General features: G+C 38.6%; 1 protein-coding gene across 1 annotated transcript in view; it reads right to left on the bottom strand.

Annotated features, from left to right (window-relative positions):
- LOC119745387 (nuclear export mediator factor Nemf-like) overlaps nucleotides 1-20,701 on the bottom strand; it is a 55,936-nt gene that overhangs the window by 16,525 nt on the left and 18,710 nt on the right. Inside the window, exons 10-19 of the mRNA XM_038221707.1 lie at nucleotides 10,038-10,100; nucleotides 9,478-9,555; nucleotides 7,844-7,891; nucleotides 6,554-6,714; nucleotides 5,279-5,410; nucleotides 4,342-4,405; nucleotides 4,048-4,136; nucleotides 2,141-2,244; nucleotides 1,784-1,959; nucleotides 220-277 (exon numbers count right to left, since the gene is read on the bottom strand). Coding sequence (XP_038077635.1) covers nucleotides 220-277; nucleotides 1,784-1,959; nucleotides 2,141-2,244; nucleotides 4,048-4,136; nucleotides 4,342-4,405; nucleotides 5,279-5,410; nucleotides 6,554-6,714; nucleotides 7,844-7,891; nucleotides 9,478-9,555; nucleotides 10,038-10,100 — 973 coding nt within the window. The remainder of the gene's footprint in view (nucleotides 1-219; nucleotides 278-1,783; nucleotides 1,960-2,140; nucleotides 2,245-4,047; nucleotides 4,137-4,341; nucleotides 4,406-5,278; nucleotides 5,411-6,553; nucleotides 6,715-7,843; nucleotides 7,892-9,477; nucleotides 9,556-10,037; nucleotides 10,101-20,701) is intronic.

Raw genomic sequence — 20,701 nt, forward strand, 5'->3', positions numbered from 1 at the left:
AAATTTACCCACAACTTAAAATCTGCATGAATTGTGACTGTTAATGCATACTATGTGCAAGTTGAAATGAAATGTACTCGGTCTTTTAGTCTGATCAGCTTTTTTATATTTTTCCCTCCTCTCTAAAGAGGCTTTTCACTTTTATAAATAACTGTACTCATTCGTCAATAATATCAATGCCAGATCTAATCTTCAAAACATGTGTTTTATTTAACTGACCTCTTATCATGAAACTACCAGTTGTCAGGTACTCTCCGGTAGGTGCCGTTTTAGAAACCTGCAAATAGAAAGAATAAAAAAAATGTCCGGTCAAATTTTAGAACCAATGCTGATTACAGAGTAGTCTTGGCCCAAGACGCTAGTGATCGATAGATGACGGTGCATTGTGCGCCCTCTAATGGCACAACAATTAAACCAGCGTGCCTACTCGCACTAATGTCTTGGCCATTTCGTTTCAGCGGTTTAAAGTTGTCTTTATTTTCTCCCTAGGCTTTCCTAGGGAACCAATCAGCGATCGAGAAAAGGTTCAATGGCTCGTGTGGGATTGATATCCACCATCAGTGGTGAATGGTAGTTATCCCAGTACAGTGGAACGTCGCTGTACTGAACACCGCTATACTGAACATTATACAAATATAACATGGTTTGAGGGTGGACAGTCGATATTCGCTCCCCGAGGTATTGGAGGTTGACAAACTTCGCCTCGTGCTACACCCGTGCGTTTTGGCGATGTTGGCGCGTGCATACTAACCCGTGCGACAGTTCCAAGATAGCTTTGTAAAGCGCATGCGTAGTAGACTGTCGCACGGGTAACCCGTGCAACAGTCTACTACGCATGCATATTTACCCTGTGCGTGAATCCTCGCGCGCGTTTGGTAAACAGCAAAAATAACATCTGGCACGTGATGGTGAATTGACCAGTGAGAGTTCGGCTCTCGATCATGAATATATATGAGGTATAGTAATCGGCTATACCGAACATCGTCCTTGGCTCCCGATTTTTGTGTACAAAAGGTGCCTAACATTGCTGTTGAAAAAAGACAAAGCCACCCATTGCTGTACTAGGTGGGAAGCTCAAACACTGTGTAATTACATTATTCAATAGTCGGCATGTGTTCAAAGTCATCTTTCAGTAACTACCAGGGCGTGCAGGGTGAAGGACTGAAGGGCGCTTTTTATTGAAAAGTGAGTACCGGAGCACCGGCAGCTTTAAAATCGCTACACCGAACGATCTTTATTATGAACAATTTTTGTGGATCCCACGATGTTCGTTATAGCGACGTTCCACTGTATTCCATATTTCACCAGCCTTATCGACGAATCCTTCTCGACGCCTGTGATCACTGTACACTCACTAGGCCCCCTTCAATGGATAAATCACATTGTACACTATTGTACAAATTGCCTGCCCTGCAATGGATTATCTGAACAATAGCTAGCACAATGTTTTCGCCATTGAAGGGGGCCTTCGTGATAGCATTGCTAGCGTGCCTGGATTGGAGTTGAGAACGTGAGTTGCCAAACCCACAAAGGAGTAACCAATAGGGCTCGTTCAATTGACGTCATTTCCTACAGACCATCCACGTGCGTCGGCATTTTGAGCGTTAACTTGCATAACGCACATCAGCTGCGTTGTATTTCGAACACATTTTGAGCAATAAGCGCGTGTTTGGGACATTTTCAACACTGAGCAATGCGTGCTCGATTGCGTAAAATACGCAGTTGCAGTTCTCCTACAGAGATGGCCGTCATTAAGCGAGCCCTATACACCACCACTTCTCACCTGATCGTGATGCACCCACCATGCACTGGTAACCACCTTAGCATCCCACGCCACACTGTAGCATATGGCCATCACACCAGCTTCTTGCAGAGTAATGGGGGGTACCAGTCCACCGGTTGGATTCTTGATGATCACGCTACTAGCTCCGTGAAGATCGGCATGCACATATATGTCACCTTCAAAAAAAATTTCACAGTAAGAAATAAAAAATCCATACCCCTTTCCATACAAAACAAAGTGTAGTAAGTAAGCTTGATTTTACAAATGATCCATATATACTTCAGACAAAATGAAACCTATCAGAGAATTTTATTCAAAAAATATTTTTCTTTTACCATTATTGATATGATGTCATACCTTGTGATAGATACTTCTTGACGACGATTTCGTTTTGCTGTTGGTCTCTTCCAGCAATGATAAGGTAGTTCTCGGAGCTTACAAACCAATAAAACTTTTCAAACCTACACAAACAAAAACCAAACTCTAAAATGAAGAAGAAACAACACTGAGTTCATTTGAATCCTAATTGATGACACCACTTTAAATAAACTGGAAATGTTAGGAATTTTTTTACAACTGCTTCTGTTGAGCTGTGATTAAAATTGCACAATTTTGTAGAGTATTCATTGTACAAAGCTTTCATTAAAAATAAACTAGTCAAATGGGGTTACAGCTGTCATCAGGCACGCAACTTGGAATTAACAAAAAAACAAGGAAATTCCAATTTTTACAAGACTTTGTACAGTGTTTTTCAGTGTGAAGTGAAAAACGAGGATATCAGCTGATGCGAGAAAAGTGTCATGGTGTGTTATAACACCTCACCCACAGATTCTGTATCTTGATTTTTATGTTAAAACAGAAGTACATGTAACTGGATTTTGGTTTACAATTAATCAGTTATCTCTTAAAATCAAGCCGAATCTGTGCGTAAGGCATTATAAAACATATTGACTGCTTGAACTCATGTTGTAGTAACACCAGCCTCCCTCGGTGATCAATGGAGGGTTCCATCTCCCTTGGCTATGCCTCAGGAAAACAGAATGCTCCATGGATCACCTCGGGAGGCTAGTTTTACCACACCCCTTGGAGCAGTCAATATTTGTATAATATTCACATCAAAGCCATCTACAACACATGTCACTTTTACCTATTAACGAAACTTGGCCAATGGACAAATCCACTGATCATTATTCACAGAAATTTTACTGTTGCTATCTTAAATGGCGGGTAAGAAATGGCGGGTAACAAAACTATATATAGTTGTCATTGAAGCTTTGCATGTTGGAGATTACAACTTGAGAGATGTTGCCGATACACCATGTGAAGCAGATTTCTTTAAAGGTACATCATTTGCCATTTGTGAATTTTTTCGTTTGAAGCAACGAAAGTGCTTACAATCTGAAGACTGTAGTTTCCAAGACAACAATATTCTAGGATCTCAATTTCAATTCCAAAGTTGCAGAGTCATGATTGAAATGGTGCCCAGAATCAGCTTCTGGGACACGTTCTCTTTCAGCCAATTGCAACTACACAATGTCACGCACAGAACCGAAGAAAAATAACAACCGCGCGTGTACGTGTTCATCTTTTCAAACCATGGACGAAAAATACCAGAGAACAAAAGAGAACAATATCGTCCCCGATTCCCAGCATACGTCTGCGATTGGGGTCGTGTACAAAACATATGAGAGTCTTCCTAAAATGTTAGTACAAACAAAAGAGGGACAATAGGACCTCCACGATTGGCGTGTGTGCGTTATGTCTACCCTTGCGCACAGCCGTTCACAAATTTGTCCAATTACAAACCAACTAATAACGGAAATTTCCAAAAATGTGTCTTGACTCATCTTTGGAAATTGCCTTCTTTTATTGTTTTCTTCAAAATGTCATGCCAGAAAGAATTTCGCAGGGAGTTTAGTGCCATTACTATCTTTAAACCATGTGAGTTTTTCAGCAATAATTTTGTCAGTTACATTTTGGATAGCTGCAAATGATAAACGCTACCTTCAAAAGCAAAGTGCGTTTCTGAGAAAATCTACAGCTACCGGTATGAACTTGGAGTTTTGGTCCATATAGCACTACATATTTGTGTTTTTTCCGAAACAAGAAAAAACAATGGAAACAAACTTCACATCTCTAGTTCTTTAACAGTCTTTGAATTTTCTTAGTTTCCCCTTTTTGGCCAGTTATCAAGAACTGGCAAAAACATGACGAACTGAAAATGGTTGCAAATTATAAAGGAATAACAAATAATGGTTTTATACCAGTATGTCTTCCTTGTCTTGTTGATGCTTGCAACCGTTGCAACGTCTTTCAGGGCCTGTTTTGTTTTACGTTCAGCTGACTTGATAGCCTATTAGATGCGAGAGAAAACTCAAACTTCATTCTTGTGGTTTGTTTGATATTTACACCTGAAATACAAAAATTTCTGACTAAGTAACAAAATGTCATCGACTAATTAATCCATCCAACAAAAAATTGATTAATCTATAGTTTAAAATGAAAAAAAAAAAAATCTCCCCAAAATGTTTCAGTTTCTTTTCTATCATGTCACAAACCTTCTCAGATGCATCTACTGTCCGTTGTTCCTTCTTCTTTGAAAATTTCTTCTGTTCATAAAACCTGAACAAACGACACAACAATCACAGGAAAACCAAATGATAAGAAGATTATTTCCAACAAAAGTGTAGTGAAAAGGCAAACTGTGCAAGAATGTAAAATAAAACTACTGGGTGGTCCAAAAGAGTTCACACTTTTCAGACACAGATTTCTCAAAATTTGAAAGAGATGTTGATTTTTTTTTTTAGATATTCCTTAACTATAAGATCTTGGTGGTATCGGTGAAAACGGCAGTCAAAATGAAGCCTAAATAAAGAAATGGCGGCCATTTACAGAAAAATTGTCAAAAGCCAGTTTGTCCACACGCAAGTCCTCACAAATCCTCACAAGTCCTTACAAATCCTCACAAGTCCTCACAAGTCCTCACAAGTCGTCACAAGTCCTCACAAATTCTCACAAGTCCTCACAAGTCCTCACAAATCCTCACAAGTCCTCACAAGTCCTCACAAATCCTCACAAGTCCTCACAAATCCTCACAAGTCCTCACAAGTCCTCACAAATCCTCACAAGTCCTCACAAGTCCTCACAAGTCCTCACAAGTCCTCACAAATCCTCACAAGTCCTCACAAGTCCTTACAAATCCTCACAAGTCCTCACAAGTCCTCACAAGTCCTTCAGTCTCAAGCAAATTAAAATGACTGTGACACAGACGTTCCTATGTTATAGTTCATCCTCGAGTCCCCTTTTACTTGTGACTGGACTTGTGTACGGATTTATGATTTTCTTTTGACCGGACTTGCGCTGGACTCGACTACATCCCTGGTATATCATCGATCCTCCATATTCTGCACAGGTAACTCTTTGCAACACGTGCTGCCAACACAAATTACAGGCGAAATAGGATCGCATAGTTTTAAGAGGCCTGACAACACGTACCTTCTGGCGTTGGCATATGCCGACAAGCCCAAGTCAATATCCACATAATTGGCCTTGTCTTTCTTCTTCTGTTTCCTGCTGGATTCTTGTGAGTTCTCTCCTTCCTCCTCTTGCTGGTCTTCATAAGGATTCCTGAAACACAATGGTCCGTAAAAGCACGGTTACGTAAGATTTACATGTCAAGATGTTGCTTGCTTGCATTTAGAGGTAATATACAACATTTGCCTTTGCTGTAATTTTCAGAATTTGATGGATTTGGGGGGTTAGTATTTTATTGCAAATATTGTTACACTAACCAGTTTAAAGTTTTGTGTTCAAAGCCCAGAAAAAAAAAGCTGTTCGTGTAGTCCGGTTTTCTGACCCCACTTCAGATGAAACGGAGCAATTTATAGACTTCTGGGAATTGTCAGGTCAGGGAACCAGACTAGTTGGCTTACATCTGTTCGCGGATGTGTAATCGACTGCAAACAAAATGTGGACTAACTAAATTTGGTAGACTGAGGGCAGTATTTGAAAAAACTCAGTCATTTCCCAACGATGGTCGGCCAACCATCGTTGGAAATTGATACAAAAATTCCACTTTTCTTGAAAGTGACAGCACACCAAGTGCCATGATTTCACTGGATGCTTGAGGCTATTATTTACTTACAGTCAAAGTAAGGTATTTCATAATAATTTGGTAGTTGTGTTGTTTGATGTTTGCAAATGTTGTATATCACTTTAATTCCATGCTCATGCAGACTAAGGACACAGGATACACATACTTTGCGGTACAAATTTTTTTTTGGCCTCGGTGCCGCTAAAGCCTTAGAGAATGGCCTTTACACCCTACATCTTTGCGAAAACCTTAAGGACCAGTGGCTATGCCCTCAACAAGACTGGACTTGCCTATTTGAGCTAGACCAAAAGTTTCAGTTGAGGACATCATTTAAACTCAGTGAATCGGGCAGTCAGTGAGTCGGTCCAAGGACAAGATGCTATGAGCTCCGTGCGCTACCAAAAGAGGGCGCCCTTTCACCGAACAACCATGGGCGGGACATTTCGCTGGTTGACGCACACCGTTCCTTGTGTGTGACGCACGTACACCAGGGGATTTGTACTATTTACACGCAGTGACCGCGCTTCGCGGAAAATGAATTGCAGTCAGGCAAGATGGCGTCGGTCGGTCACCCCCAACTGTACTTCCTTTGCTGGTGAGGGGGTGCTTGTGAACAGAGCGGATAAATCCTTTCAGGTCCAGCACAAAGACAAAGTTTACGGCCGGTTGGGACTGACCTTAGCACCATAGTAATGTGGTTGGTATCCAACTTGAGGTTTTTAATGGCCGATGCGACGGGATCCTGCTGAGCCTGCGCTTCATGGATGATGTTATTAATCTCCGTCCAGTCGATCTGATTGGCTATCGCACTCCGCACAACTTTAATGGCCTGGTCCACCTGTTTGGAAACGATAATTGATTGATCCAATAACTGATGAGTAAACTAGATGGATATTCGATCTATGGATGCACACAATGAAACTTAGCCATTCTCCCTTCTGCATATCCAACAGACCCGTTGCACGGTGCGCCCTCACTGAGGGCAGTTTTGACTTATTTAAATTCAGTTACAATGAAAATACAAAGCGTCAACTCATATGTATCACAGTGGAACAAAGACCTGTCCTCGGATGTGAGGTCAGATACAAGGGGTCTGTTCAGCCGGAGCATGTGAAATTACTGAGGGCATCAACAGATCTCTTACAAGCTGAAAATGGAGAACTGTGCTGTCATTTACGATGATTTCTTTTGCTCCAACATATGTGCAAGTTATATTTTTTGTCTTCTTTTGGATTAAGAAAAAAAAAACCCCAAAGCACACAACAATCGGCAGGTAGACAACTTGGATACCATTGCTTAAACAGTTTAAGTACACAAGAAATTGAGACAATCAACCTACAAAAGTACTTTAGATGTAAATAAGCCATGTATTTAGTGTAGTTTGCAGGGTGTGAGGCTTAGTGGTAAGGGTTTGTGACTCATGATCAGAGTGTCAGGGGTTCGAATCCAGCTGCTGGTCATATGTTGTGCCCTTGGGCAAGCCACTACACCTCCACTTTCCTCTCTCCACCCAGAGGTATATATGGTTACCAGCATTAGCCTATTTGAGATGGACACAATAGGAGGGCGCTATTTGGTTTGGGTAAATACAAAAGACTTTACCCAAATAAAACAGAATCCTATTGTGTCCACCGTATCCATGAGCTGGGGAGTAACCTGCAATGGAGTGGAATGCCATCCAGGGGGAATAGAAATATTCCCAGTCGTTTCACGCCAAGGAACCTGGAGATAAACGCGGTCTGAGGGGCCTTATTGGCTCGTGACAGACCTTACTTTTAGTGTTATTTTCATTCAAAACTCTACAGTTCCTGCATGCAGGAATTCTTCACATTTCTGTTAGGACCCATCCGTTATTTGAACTACTTCTCTAAAATGCCAGAATTTTTTTGAGACAAGGAAAGAAATCATCAGTCATTTGAAATCTGCTTGGGGAAAAAAAGCATTCAATTCACACCTTGAAGACTTACCAGTGGAAGGTTCATCTCAATGAGTTCACCTTTCCTCATGTCTATCTCCTGCCAAAAGTAAAAACAAAAAAACTTAAAAAGCTAAAAATATAAAACAAGTACAAAATGCATGACTTGTCCAAAACTTTGAGTGGGTATTAAAGCGAGTGACAGAATGGGAATTCTACCTTTGGTATTCTGTCTAGCCCCATTTTAGGTTTTGTCATGAAATTCAACATCCTACGGATTTCAGAAAATCAATTAATTTTTCCCCTTAAATATCTAGGAATTGTTCAAAATGACATACAATTGCAAAAATAATATGTGTTCAAAAAATGAAAATGCAGAAACAACATTTTGTTTTAGTCTAGACCTATGAAGTAGTCAGTGACGCATGATGACATGGCATAAACAAGGATTGTACATGACTTGAATGTCCTTTCATTTTAAACGATTACTGTCATCCTTTTTTTTGTTTTCTTTTAATTGAAATAAATACTTTGATTATATTAATGTGCAAGTTTTAATAATTTTAGTTGACAAAGCAGAAACACCTGATGCTCAAACATGAATTGCCAAGCACGCCAACTGAAGAACCAAGTTCTGTTTGGTTCGATTTGAAAGTGCCATGTTCGGCAATTTCGATTTGGTCTGGCAGTTTGTCTAGTCATAACTCTACAGTTATATGGAATATGGATTACAGGAAATTGGCATAAAAAAAAGGCCATTTCATTAACACTAAACTTTCCAACTCCATCAAAATCCATCCCCCCATTTTGGGGGGATTTTGGTAGGCAAGCCATAAGTACCAAGTCCATCAAAATCCACCTATGGCAGTGATGGATTTGTGGTGGATTTCAGCGGATTTGGTCCTGAAGCATTATGTGAAGCAGAGTCAGTGACGGATTATGACAGACTTGGTCTTAGGTTAAAAGGGATCCAATGATTGATAAAAAAAAGAGTTGTAAAGTTGCGACTGCCTCACACTCTACTGACTCTAGATCCTCAACAAAAAAACCCCCAAAAAACATTGGTGTAGTTGGACCCTTTTTTAGCGTGTGCATTTAGCTGAGGCCTTATGTGCATGTACTTGTTTCCCCGCACTTGTTTGCTCCATAATAAACCCTTTTGATTCGGCCATAAGCTCTGCCCCCTTTGCACTTGGACAAAGACATGTGAGCAAGCATTGCATACACTATGTGGACTTGTGAACAATAGATGTCCACACAATGTTGGGTCTCGAGACACTGTGTGGACTTGCACAGGTCCACACAGCGCATTCCACTTTCTGAGAACCCCCCCCCCCACCAGTTTTACCAGTTTTAGAGGAATTTGGGTTAAGTTTATCTGTCGCAAAATGAAGTAGAACATGAAAGGGAATCAAGGTCATTCAAAAAAATTCTTTCAGTGCGAGTGGCAACGTTTTTAAACATGTCATTTCTAAACTACAGGAAAACGAGGATTATCCACATAGTGTTGTAAAACAAGCATGTGTATGTCTATGTGTGCATGGTGCGTTATCCAAGCATATCAGACTGTTATCTGAGCGTTTTGTTGTGTACTCACGGTTGTGATTGTGCACAACATCACGGGGCAGAGTTTACTAGATCGGTCTATTCAATAACAAATTATTTGGCCCTACTAGGGTTCTGTACCTGTGCTTTCATCAGCTGATCAAGACGTTTCTCGTGGTCTTTCTTCACATTTTCCAGCTTTTTCAGTGCATCTTTTTCCTGTAATCAAATAAAGATCATTTTAACATATATGTTACTTTACTAGAAAGCCTTTGCAACAATGTGTTTTCAGTAAGCAATTATTAGGATTAAAACGGGAGAACACAAGATCTAACACACGATGGCCAATTTCGGGCAGTCTGTTCTTGACACGGGTATTGTTCTTGCGCTCGAACGGCAGGAACACGATACCCACGAACACTACACTTGGAACAGGATCACACAACATCTAAATGTCAGGGTTTTGCAAGAACAACAATACCCATGTCAGGAACAAACCGCCCAAACTTGGCCCATAAGTCAATCTTGGGAGTTGCCCTTCCTGGATGCAATTTTTTAAAGCACTTGATTTTTTGGTTCAATTTCTAATACAAAATTCTTGAATTTGCTCATATCACAGATAAACAGAAAGCCAAGATAAGTATATGATAATGATGAACAGAAAGTTAGAATGTGACATGACGTTTTGGTTTTATTTTTACCTGTTGGAGAACCTTCATGTCTGTCTTCTGACTTTCCAGTTTGGAGTAAAATTCATCCACGGCCTGTAAATAAGCAAAGGAAGCAAATACTCAGAAATTTCATTTCTTTTTAGTATAAATTCTGCAATCGTTATCAGCAATTTAAGACTAAAACAAGAAAAGTACGGTGTTAAAAAACACAAATGCCCCGCAACCATGCCTATTTCCATGACATAACACCACTCTATTAACATCAACTTACCTGGGTCACATGGAACGTTCATTGACATCGTTATTGTTTTCTTTAGGTTATATATGTAATGTATTGATGCCTATGATCCCATAATGAATTTTTGTTTTTTGCTTTTCTGTTGAGAAGTCATTGTATGTGATTTAAGCAAACTGACTGGATATTTTCAGTCTTAAGCAAGACATTTCTCAAAGGCAAATCCTTTGAGCATAATTCTTTGAGCATTTACAAGGCCTACATGGAAATAAGAATTTTCAAATAATCAAAAGAAAACATGGTTATTTGAATAAGCTTGAGTTATCATCATGACATCATTTCTTTGGTTTTTAATAATGAGAACAGTTGGCCTATGCGGTCCGAAAGTGACTCAAAATCCTAAGAACAATCCCTGGAGCTGCATACCATGTTCATTTACATGTACTACGGTGCAAGTCTCAAGTTTTAGTGTTACATGTACATGTACATGTGTTTGTTGAGAAAACTTTTTCTGTTGTTTCAATTAAAAATATGACTGTCCAATAAAAAAGGGTGGAGAAGCCACATTGATTATACAAAAAGCATGTATAAACAGTGTACAGGCCCCTAATATATTAGTGAGTGATTACATTTGCACATGTATACTGGTTTGGTTAAAAAAAAAAAAAAAAAAAAATCATGGCCTTTGTCTTATGGGGTTCAAACTTATTCATTTTCTGCAAGTTATACTAGCAAGCTACCTTCATTGAATCCAGGTATACATGGACATACAATCCAGATATCGCTGTGGAACCAAATGCACACGCACACACACATACACTGAAATTTGTATCTATTGTGGAGACATTTCTTTGTTCTCTTGTAGTAAAGTTTTCGAGTTTGAAAGTGAATTTCAAAATGCTCTTATTTTAACCAGAATTAATTTCCTGGGCTGAAATTCGGACTTAGTCTCCCTTTTCTAAAACTCTTCCATTTGCGACAGATCAACCAACCTTGGAAATTCCTAGTTTTTGAGTAAAATCCATATATCTATTTCATGAAAACCTTGTGGAGACGTATTCATCTATAGAAATTGCCCTGTGGAGACGTATACAATCTTTTGTTCCCTATTGTACACACGTCTCCAGAGGGCACGGTGTATCAGATCACACACACGGACGGACAAGGCGGAAACAGCATGCCCCTTCGGCTTTGCCTGCGGGGCATAAAAATCCATGAATGTTTGGTTACTGAGTATTTTCTTCACAATTATTTGCGTCCTGACGATCTGTCTACTATCGCAGGGTACGGTCATTTATGCGCAAAATGAAAACCTTTTTTTCAGAGGGTTGCAGTTGCCCAAAATTGGAGTACATGTACATCAGGTTTTCCGTTATAACAAAACATTCAATTTGAAATTTGGAGAAATAAAAAAGTAATTCTTTTGAAGAGCATGGTGTATGCAACCTAAAGTAATAATGCTAACTATTAGCTTAAAAAAAATTCAATTATTTAAAATTTTCTGCTCATTGGTTGCTTTAGCTGCTTGGGATTGGTTGCTTTAGCTGCTTACAAATCTTAGTCTGTTCCCTGATTGTGTTATGAGGTCCAATTCTCTTTCTCTTTACATTGACACAAAGTATGACCCATCCCTAAGAACTGAATGTGTAATCTGCTGCCTGACTCAGTGATGGCTAATTTCATGCTTGAATTCAAGAACCGCATTTTAGAGCCAATATTACAATCACTGCTAAAATCTACCTGTATAATAACGCACAGTTGCAAGATCTTTTCTTGACAAAAGGAGAGTCAGGTCTTTTGAAGCGTAACTAATGGACTTTTGATTAAATTCTGCAACTCCACAGAATGTTTACATGAGACTCCATTTTTTGGTTCCTGCTGTTTTTATTATCATCTTCAATATTATAAAGCTATAATAGATATAATTAACAGACCTGTTTCCATGCCAACTTTACCCAGACAGATGAAAAACATCATTTGCTGATGAGAAAAATTGTGTTGACGTGGCAGTCAATCTGGGCTCCGCACAGGTATGACACGTAAGAGCATATTCTCTACACTTTGATGAAGGAAATTGACTTTGGAGTGACAAATATCGAGTAGGATTTGTGTAAAATGGATTTGGAGATACTATATCATTCTACAATCTGATAGTTATTTGTTTTAGTTTCCATTACTCAATCAATTTAATCAACTTGATATAATTTACAAATTGAATAACCAACTATGTATCTGGAGATGGAAAGCATTCTGTTTGGAGGTTGGCTTGCTGTGATGGTCGGTGTTTTCAATGCTGATGCTACCTGTATGAGTTGCCCACAAGGATGGACATACTACAATCATTCATGCTATATCAAGTTTATTAAAGTCAGAATCCCTTGGATTGAGGCTTACAAGAGGTGTGAAAGTCTGAATGCTCAGCTGCTGGTACTCAACTCCAAGGAAGAGACAGACTTTATAAGAGAAATAATGCAGCAAGCATTTCCTGGCAATTCAAAAGGCAAACGGCTCTGGCTTGGCTGTAAGGAGAAAGATGGGAGGCGAATGTGCTCTGATGATAACCAACAGCAGCTTGCAATGCTCAACAATGAACAGACATGCACAGTGCTGAAGCCCTTCACTTCAGAATCTAGAGTACATGATTGTTCTAACATTAAGCGATATATTTGTGAGAAACAAGAAAAAGTGAGCAGTTCACTTCGCTGCCAAGGTGTCAGTAAGCAAGATGCTGGCCCAATGACCACACCCTACTGCCTGCTGGGCCACGCCTACATGGTCACCCAGATCAAGCACCCGATACAATGCTGCATGGCCTGCTACAAGGATCCCAACTGCCGCTCCTTCAACCTGTCAGGGAAGATGTGCCAACTCAACAATGTCACCATCTCCCAGGTTGATGCTGACAAGTTTGTGACTACCGTGGAGAGCTGTGCCAACTACCAAATTGATTTGTAATCAGCAGGAAGTATAAAAGAATAAATCACACGCACTCTTGTCTGATACATGCAATAAGTGCGACCCAATTTCATGAATGCTGGCCCTACATGAGCTCAACACAAACAAAAACTTGGAACTCTTTACAAGCTTTCCCTCAACACAATCGCTAGTACCTGTATCTTAAACTCTCCAGTACATCAGACTGATGTTGACAACATGGAAACTACACCCACTACTGACTTGTTTACATCTCATCAGCTTTAAAATACCTTTCATTGATAGCTTTCGAAATGTTCTTCTTCTCAAAGGATTGACAATCGCTGAAGGGCAAAGACTTTAATAAAAAATATTTTGACAGACAGTGAAGATCTGAACTTCAATGTTTATGTGGCTGCTGCGGGCTGTGGAAACAAAAATCCACTTTCAATACGCCCTGCATATTGACAGGATGATTGAATGGATGACAGAAGCAACAACAGGTTGTAACTAGCTTCTAATGAACAGCGATCACCACATTTCTATGGATGATGAAATTCTAAATCTCAGTATTTTAATATGGCTGTCAGGTTGTGGCTTATCAAAACAAATACCCAACCTCAATATGACTGGCATTTGGATAGTAAGACAACAATAACAATCAAATGTCACTCTCAGTGTCAATTAGAGTCATCCGTCTGGAAATTATGGACAGTTACTGGCTCACTAAGGAAAGGCTTCGTATCATTTAAGGATTGGATGCCGACGGGAACACAGCTCGATCGCGTTAACAGATACAGCAGAGAGAGCTCGGATTGAGTGACCATTGCAAACTGCCTGCAAGGATTTACTCAGAATGTATCTGGAGATGCAAAGCATTCTGTTGGGAGGATGGCTTGCTCTGATGATTGCTGTACTTGGCACTGATGCTACCTGTACAAGCTGCCCACAAGGATGGACATACTACAATCACACTTGCTACATCAAGTATATTACAGACAGAGTCCCATGGATTGAGGCTTACAAGAGATGTGTAAGTCTGAATGCTCAGCTGCTGGTACTCAACTCCAAGGAAGAGACAGACTTTATAAGAGAAATAATGCAGCAAGCATTTCCTGCCACATTAAATGGCAAACGGCTCTGGCTTGGCTGTAAGGAGATAGATGGGAGGTGGGTGTGCTCTGATGATAACCAACAGCAGCTTGCAATGCTCAACAATGAACAGACATGCACAGCGCTAGTGCCCTTCGTTTCAAAATCTAAAGCACTTGATTGTTCCAAAAAATATCGATATATATGTGAGAAACAAAAAAAAGTGAGTGGTTCACTTTGCTGCCAAGCTGTGAGTAAGCAAGATGCTGGCCTGATGACCACACCCTACTGCCTGCTGGGCCACGCCTACACGGTCACCCAGATCAAGCACCCGATACAATGCTGCATGGCCTGCTACAAGGATCCCAACTGCCGCTCCTTCAACCTGTCAGGGAAGATGTGCCAACTCAACAATGTCACCATCTCCCAGGTTGATGCTGACAAGTTTGTGACTACCGTGGAGAGCTGTGCCAACTACAGACTTGACTGATTCTGATTCAAGGTAAATTATCTCAACAGTCTGCTTCTACGCAACATCATTTCATCAAACAGGGCCATCTTTTGACAGATACGTGAATCTGAAACTGTCAACACGTGATCTACATGATTTAACTGAAGAAGATTGCTTACTACATTGCCAAATTATACACATGTAATTCTTAATGACATTGACTCAACTTGTTAATGAAAACATGAACTAACTGATAACAAACTTGAAATTTTACGATGACTTTGCTACTCATTTAGTTAATATAACATTTCCAGATAAATTATTTTTTCTTGTTTATAACAGGTTTGGGATTAACTTTACATTCAAGATTTGAGTATTCAAAAAGGCTCCAGAAATTGCCGATATTGAAGCCTTCACCATAAAATGCCTGTGTATTGATGTTACTAAAATAAAGGGAGGACATCTGATCACGTATTGTAATTGTCACAAAGTACAGTGCCTTAGTAATTAATTTTTAGAAAATAAAACAATGTTGTTTTTGAATGCCTGAAAAGGTTATGTACATTTTGAAAAGTGATCTTGCACTATATTAGTGCACACAGTATAATATATAAGTTGGTATAGAAATATGAGTTGGTATTAGAGAAGAAAAAATGTGATAAATATTTTCAACTTATATAATATATTCTGCACTTATGTTGTAATTGTGAAAAAAGTAAAGTGTCTTTGAAGTTCAAAGTTGCATTCCCTGTGCTATTTTAAGTTTCACCCCGATATTTTTTTTTATGAGACATTGAACAAAAACAATCCCTGGATGTTTGGTTATGCACTTATTTCTTTACAAAATTCAAATTATTTGTGTCCTGACGATCTTTCAACTCTTGCCGGCAGGTTGAATTGTGTGCAAAATGAAAGCTTTTTTTTCCAGAGATTTGCACACGTCCAAAATAGGACGACAAAAGGATGTTCTGTTAAAACAGAACACTCAATTAGAAAATTTGTTTGAAGAAATAAAAAAAGGAATTCCATTGAAGAGCATGGGGTATGCAACGTTCAGCAATAATGCTAACTTTTCTTTAAAAAAATGTATTTGAATTTTTGAAAATTGTCTGCACATTTTAAACAATATGTATGTGAAATACGTTATTGCATTTGATGTCTTGTAAATATCAAGTCAGCTTGAGTTTTAGACGAGAAATTAATTAATATTCTTAAACAGAGAATTTTCTGTATAATAAAATATAACTCTGCATCTATGTAATAAGATGGTAGTTCTGGCTGTTGACAGTGTGACTTTTACTTATGGAAAGTTCTTCTATATTAATTCTTTGTGGTAGTTTTACGTAGACCCACACATGCAAAAAAATTCAGCATTTTGTTTAACAAAAAACTTTCTAATGACATGTATGTCTATTTCCAATATTGAAAGGAAAATTCTCTGACGTGTACTGCATTTTCAAACATTTTAATGTCTAGATATTAGTGATAAGTAAAAATTTCAAAGATGGACTATTTGCACTTTCAAGCCAATTTAACTTTATTCGCACTATGTCATGCTGTTTCTTTAGTGAACTTCAAATGAAGTTGTAGAAGACGTTTCATAATTTGATCCGATAACAACATTGTGTAGAACGTTGTGTAAAGTGCAAATAAAGGCTTGCCTAAAGCATGCATGACAAGACAAGAAAAGTAGTGTTAAAAAACACAAATGACCCGCGACCATGCCTATTTCCATGACATAACATCACTCTATTAACATCAACTTCCCTGGGTCACATGGAACGTTTATTGACATCTTTATTGTTTTCTTTAGGTTATATATGTAATGTATTGATGCCTATGATCCCATAATGAATTTTTGTTTTTTGCTTTTCTGTTGAGAAGTCATTGTATGTGATTTAAGCAAACTGACTGGATATTTTCAGTCTTAAGCAAGACATTTCTCAAAGGCAAATCCTTTGAGCATAATCCTTTGAGCATTTACAAGGCATACATGGAAATAAGAATTTTCAAATAATCAAAAGAAAACATGGTTATTTGAATAAGCTTGAGTTATCATCATGACATCATTTCTTTGGTTTTTAATAATGAGAACAGTTGGCCTATGGGGTCCGAAAGTGACTCAAAATCCTAAGAACAACCCACGGAGCTGCATAACATGTTCATGTACATGTACTACGGTGCAAGTCTCAAGTTTTAGTGTTACATGTACATGTACATGTGTTTGTTGAGAATTTTTTTTCTGTTGTTTCAATTAAAAATATGACTGTCCAAGAAAAAAGGATGGAGAAGCCACATTGATTATACAAAAAACATGTATAAACAGTGTACTGGCCCCCAATATATTAGTGAGTGATTACATTTGCACATGTATACTGGTTTGGTTAAAAAAAAAAAAAAAAATTCCTATTGTTTTAATCCTGGCCTTTGTCTTATGGGGTTCAAATCTTATTCATTTTCTATAAGTTATACTAGCAAGCTACCTTCATTGTATCAAGGTATACATGGACATACAATCCAGATATCGCTGTGGAACCAAATGCACACGCACACACACACATACACTGAAATTTGTATCCTTGTGGAGACATTTCTTTGTTCTCTTGTAGTAAAGTTTTCGAGTTTGAAAGTGAATTTCAAAATGCTCTTATTTTAACCAGAATTAATTTCCTGGGCTGAAATTCGGACTTAGTATCCCTTTTCTAAAACTCTTCCATTTGCGACGGATCAACCCACCTTGGAAATTCCTAGTTTTTGAGTAAAATCCATATATCTATTTCGTGAAAACCTTGTGGAGACCTATTCATCTATAGAAATTGCCCTGTGGAGACATATATAATCTTTTGTTCCCTATTGTACACACGTCTCCAGAGGGCATGGTGTATCAGATCACACATACACGGACGGACAAGGCGGAAACAGTATGCCCCTTCGGCTTTGCCAGCGGGGCATAAAAATCCATGAATGTTTGGTTACTGAGTATTTTCTTCACAAAATTCAAATTATTTGCGTCCTGACGATCTGTCTACTATCGCAGGGTACGGTCATTTATGCGCAAAATGAAAATCTTTTTTTCAGAGGGTTGCAGTTGCCCGGAATTGGAGTACATGTACATAAGCTTTTCCATTGTAACAAAACATTCAATTTGAAATTTGGAGAAATAAAAAAGTAATTCTTTGGAGAGCATGGGGTATGCAACCTAAGGTAATAATGCTAACTATTAGCTTAAAAAATATTCAATTATTGAAAATTTTCTGCTCATTGTAAATATGTTACTGCATTTGGTGTGTTGTAAATGACTAAATATCACTACAGCCTGAGGTTTAGACCAGAAATTAATAATTATTATTCTTAAACAGAAGTTTCTGCATTTTTTTTTTCATTTCAAATAAAAAAAATACTTAAAATATAATTATGCATCTATTTAATAAGATGGTGGTTGGTTTGCTGTTAACAATGTGACTTTAGCTCATTGAGAGTTCTTTATTTTTAATTCTTTGTGGTAGTTTCAGGGAAAACGCAGCCCCACTCAAAAAACAACTAAAAATCTAAACATTCAGAATTTTGTTGAACAAACAAGTTTCTAAGGGCATGTGTGCTTATTTCCAATATTGAAAGGAAAATACTCTGTCAGATACATTTTCAAACACTATACTGTTTAGATATTAGTAATAAGTAGTAACTTCAAAGATGGTCTATGTGCACTTTCAAGGCAATTTCTTAATTTTGTTCGCATTATGTCATGCTGTTTCTTTATTTAACTTCAAATGAAGTTGTTGAAGTTTCATAATTTGATCTGATAACAACATTGTGTAGAACCTTGTGTAAAGTGCAAAGGCTTGCCTGAAGTATGAAGAGAAAAACGCGGTTGCCTTTTTTTAAGTCAAGAGTTGTGAATGCTGAAACTTTCAAGGAAGCAATAGACAGCTAAGGAATATGACCACAATAGTACATTATTCACAATGCAACAAACAAATCTTTATGGTTGACTATAAAGCAGGAGGGATATGGTAACAAATAGAAATAGGGGAGGGGCCACCACCAATCCACAAGAGCCCAAAGGGATTGGTTGCTTTAGCTGCCTATACATCTTAGTCTGTTCCCTGATTGTTTTATGAGGTCCAATTCTCTTTCTCTTTACATTGACACAAAGTATGACCCATCCCTAAGAACTGAATATGTAATCTGCTGCCTGACTCAGTGATGGCTAATTTCATGCTTGAATTCAAGAACCGCATTTAAGAGCCAATATAACAATCACTGCTAAATCTACCTGTATAATAACGCACAGTTGCAAGACCTTGACTAGACAAAAGGATAGTCAGGTCTTTTGAAGCGTAACTAATTGACTTTTGATTAAATTCTGCAACTCCACAGAATGTTTACATGAGACTCCATTTTTTGGTTCCTGCTGTTTTTATTATCATCTTCAATATTATAAAGCTATAATAGATATAATTAACAGACCTGTTTCCATGCCAACTTTACCCAAACAGATGAAAACATCTTTTGCTGATGAGAAAAATTGTGTTGACGTGGCAGTCAGTCTGGGCTCGGCACAGGTATGAGACATGAAAGCATCTTCTCTACACTTTGATGAAGGAAATTGACATTGGAGTGGCAAATATTGAGTTGGATTGCTGTAAGATGGATTTGGAGTTATATCATTCTACAATCTGATAGTAATTTGTTTTAGTTTCCATTACTCAATCAATTTAATCAACTTGATATAATTTACAAATTGAATAACCAACTATGTATCTGGAGATGCAACACATTCTATTTGGAGGTTGGCTTGCTGTGATAGTCGGTGTTTTCAATGCTGATGCTACCTGTATGAGTTGCCCACAAGGATGGACATACTACAATCATTCATGCTATATCAAGTTTATTAAAGTCAGAATCCCTTGGATTGAGGCTTACAAGAGATGTGAAAGTCTGAATGCTCAGCTTCTGGTACTCAACTCCAAGGAAGAGACAGACTTTATTAGAGAAATAATGCAGCAAGCATTTCCTGGCAGGTCAATTAGGAAACAGCTCTGGCTTGGCTGCAAGGAGATAGATGGGAGGCGGGTGTGCTCTGATGATAACCAACAGCAGCTTGCAATGCTCAACAACGAACAGACATGCAGAATGCTTAAGCCCTTCACTTCAGAATCAAGAGCATCTCATTGTTCCAACAAATATCGATATATTTGTGAGAAACAAAAAAAAGTGAGTGGTTCACTTCGCTGCCAAGTTGTGAGCAAGCAAGATGATGGCCTGATGACCACACCCTACTGCCTGCTGGGCCACACCTACATGGTCACCCAGATCAAGCACCCGATACAATGCTGCATGGCCTGCTACAAGGATCCCAACTGCCGCTCCTTCAACCTGTCAGGGAAGATGTGCCATCTCAACAATGTCACCATCTCCCAGGTTGATGCGGACAAGTTTGTGACTACCGTGGAGAGCTGTGCCAACTACCAAATTGATTTGTAATCAGCAGGAAGTATAAAAGAATAAATCACACGCACTCTTGTCTGATACATGCAATAAGTGCGACCCAATTTCATGAATGCTGGCCCTACATGAGCTCAATACAAACAAAAACTTGGAACTCTTTACAAGCTTTCCCTCAACACAATCGCTAGTACCTGTATCTCTTAAACTCTCCAGTACCTCAGACTGATGTTGACAACACGGAAACTACACCCACTACTGACTTGTTTACATCTCATCAGCTTGAAAATAACTTTCATTGATAGCTTTCGAAATGTTCTTCTTCTCAAAGGATTGACAATCGCTGAAGGGCAAAGACTTTAATAAAAAATATTTTGACAGACAGTGAAGATCTGAACTTCAATGTTTATGTGGCTGCTGCGGGCTGTGGAAACAAAAATCCACTTTTAATACGCCCTGCATATTGACAGGATGATTGAATGGATGACAGAAGCAACAACAGGTTGTAACTAGCTTCTAATGAACAGCGATCACCACATTTCTATGGATGATGAAATT

The sequence above is a fragment of the Patiria miniata genome, unplaced genomic scaffold (assembly GCF_015706575.1).
Source record: "Patiria miniata isolate m_02_andy unplaced genomic scaffold, ASM1570657v1 HiC_scaffold_7, whole genome shotgun sequence".
NCBI lineage: Eukaryota > Metazoa > Echinodermata > Asteroidea > Valvatida > Asterinidae > Patiria > Patiria miniata.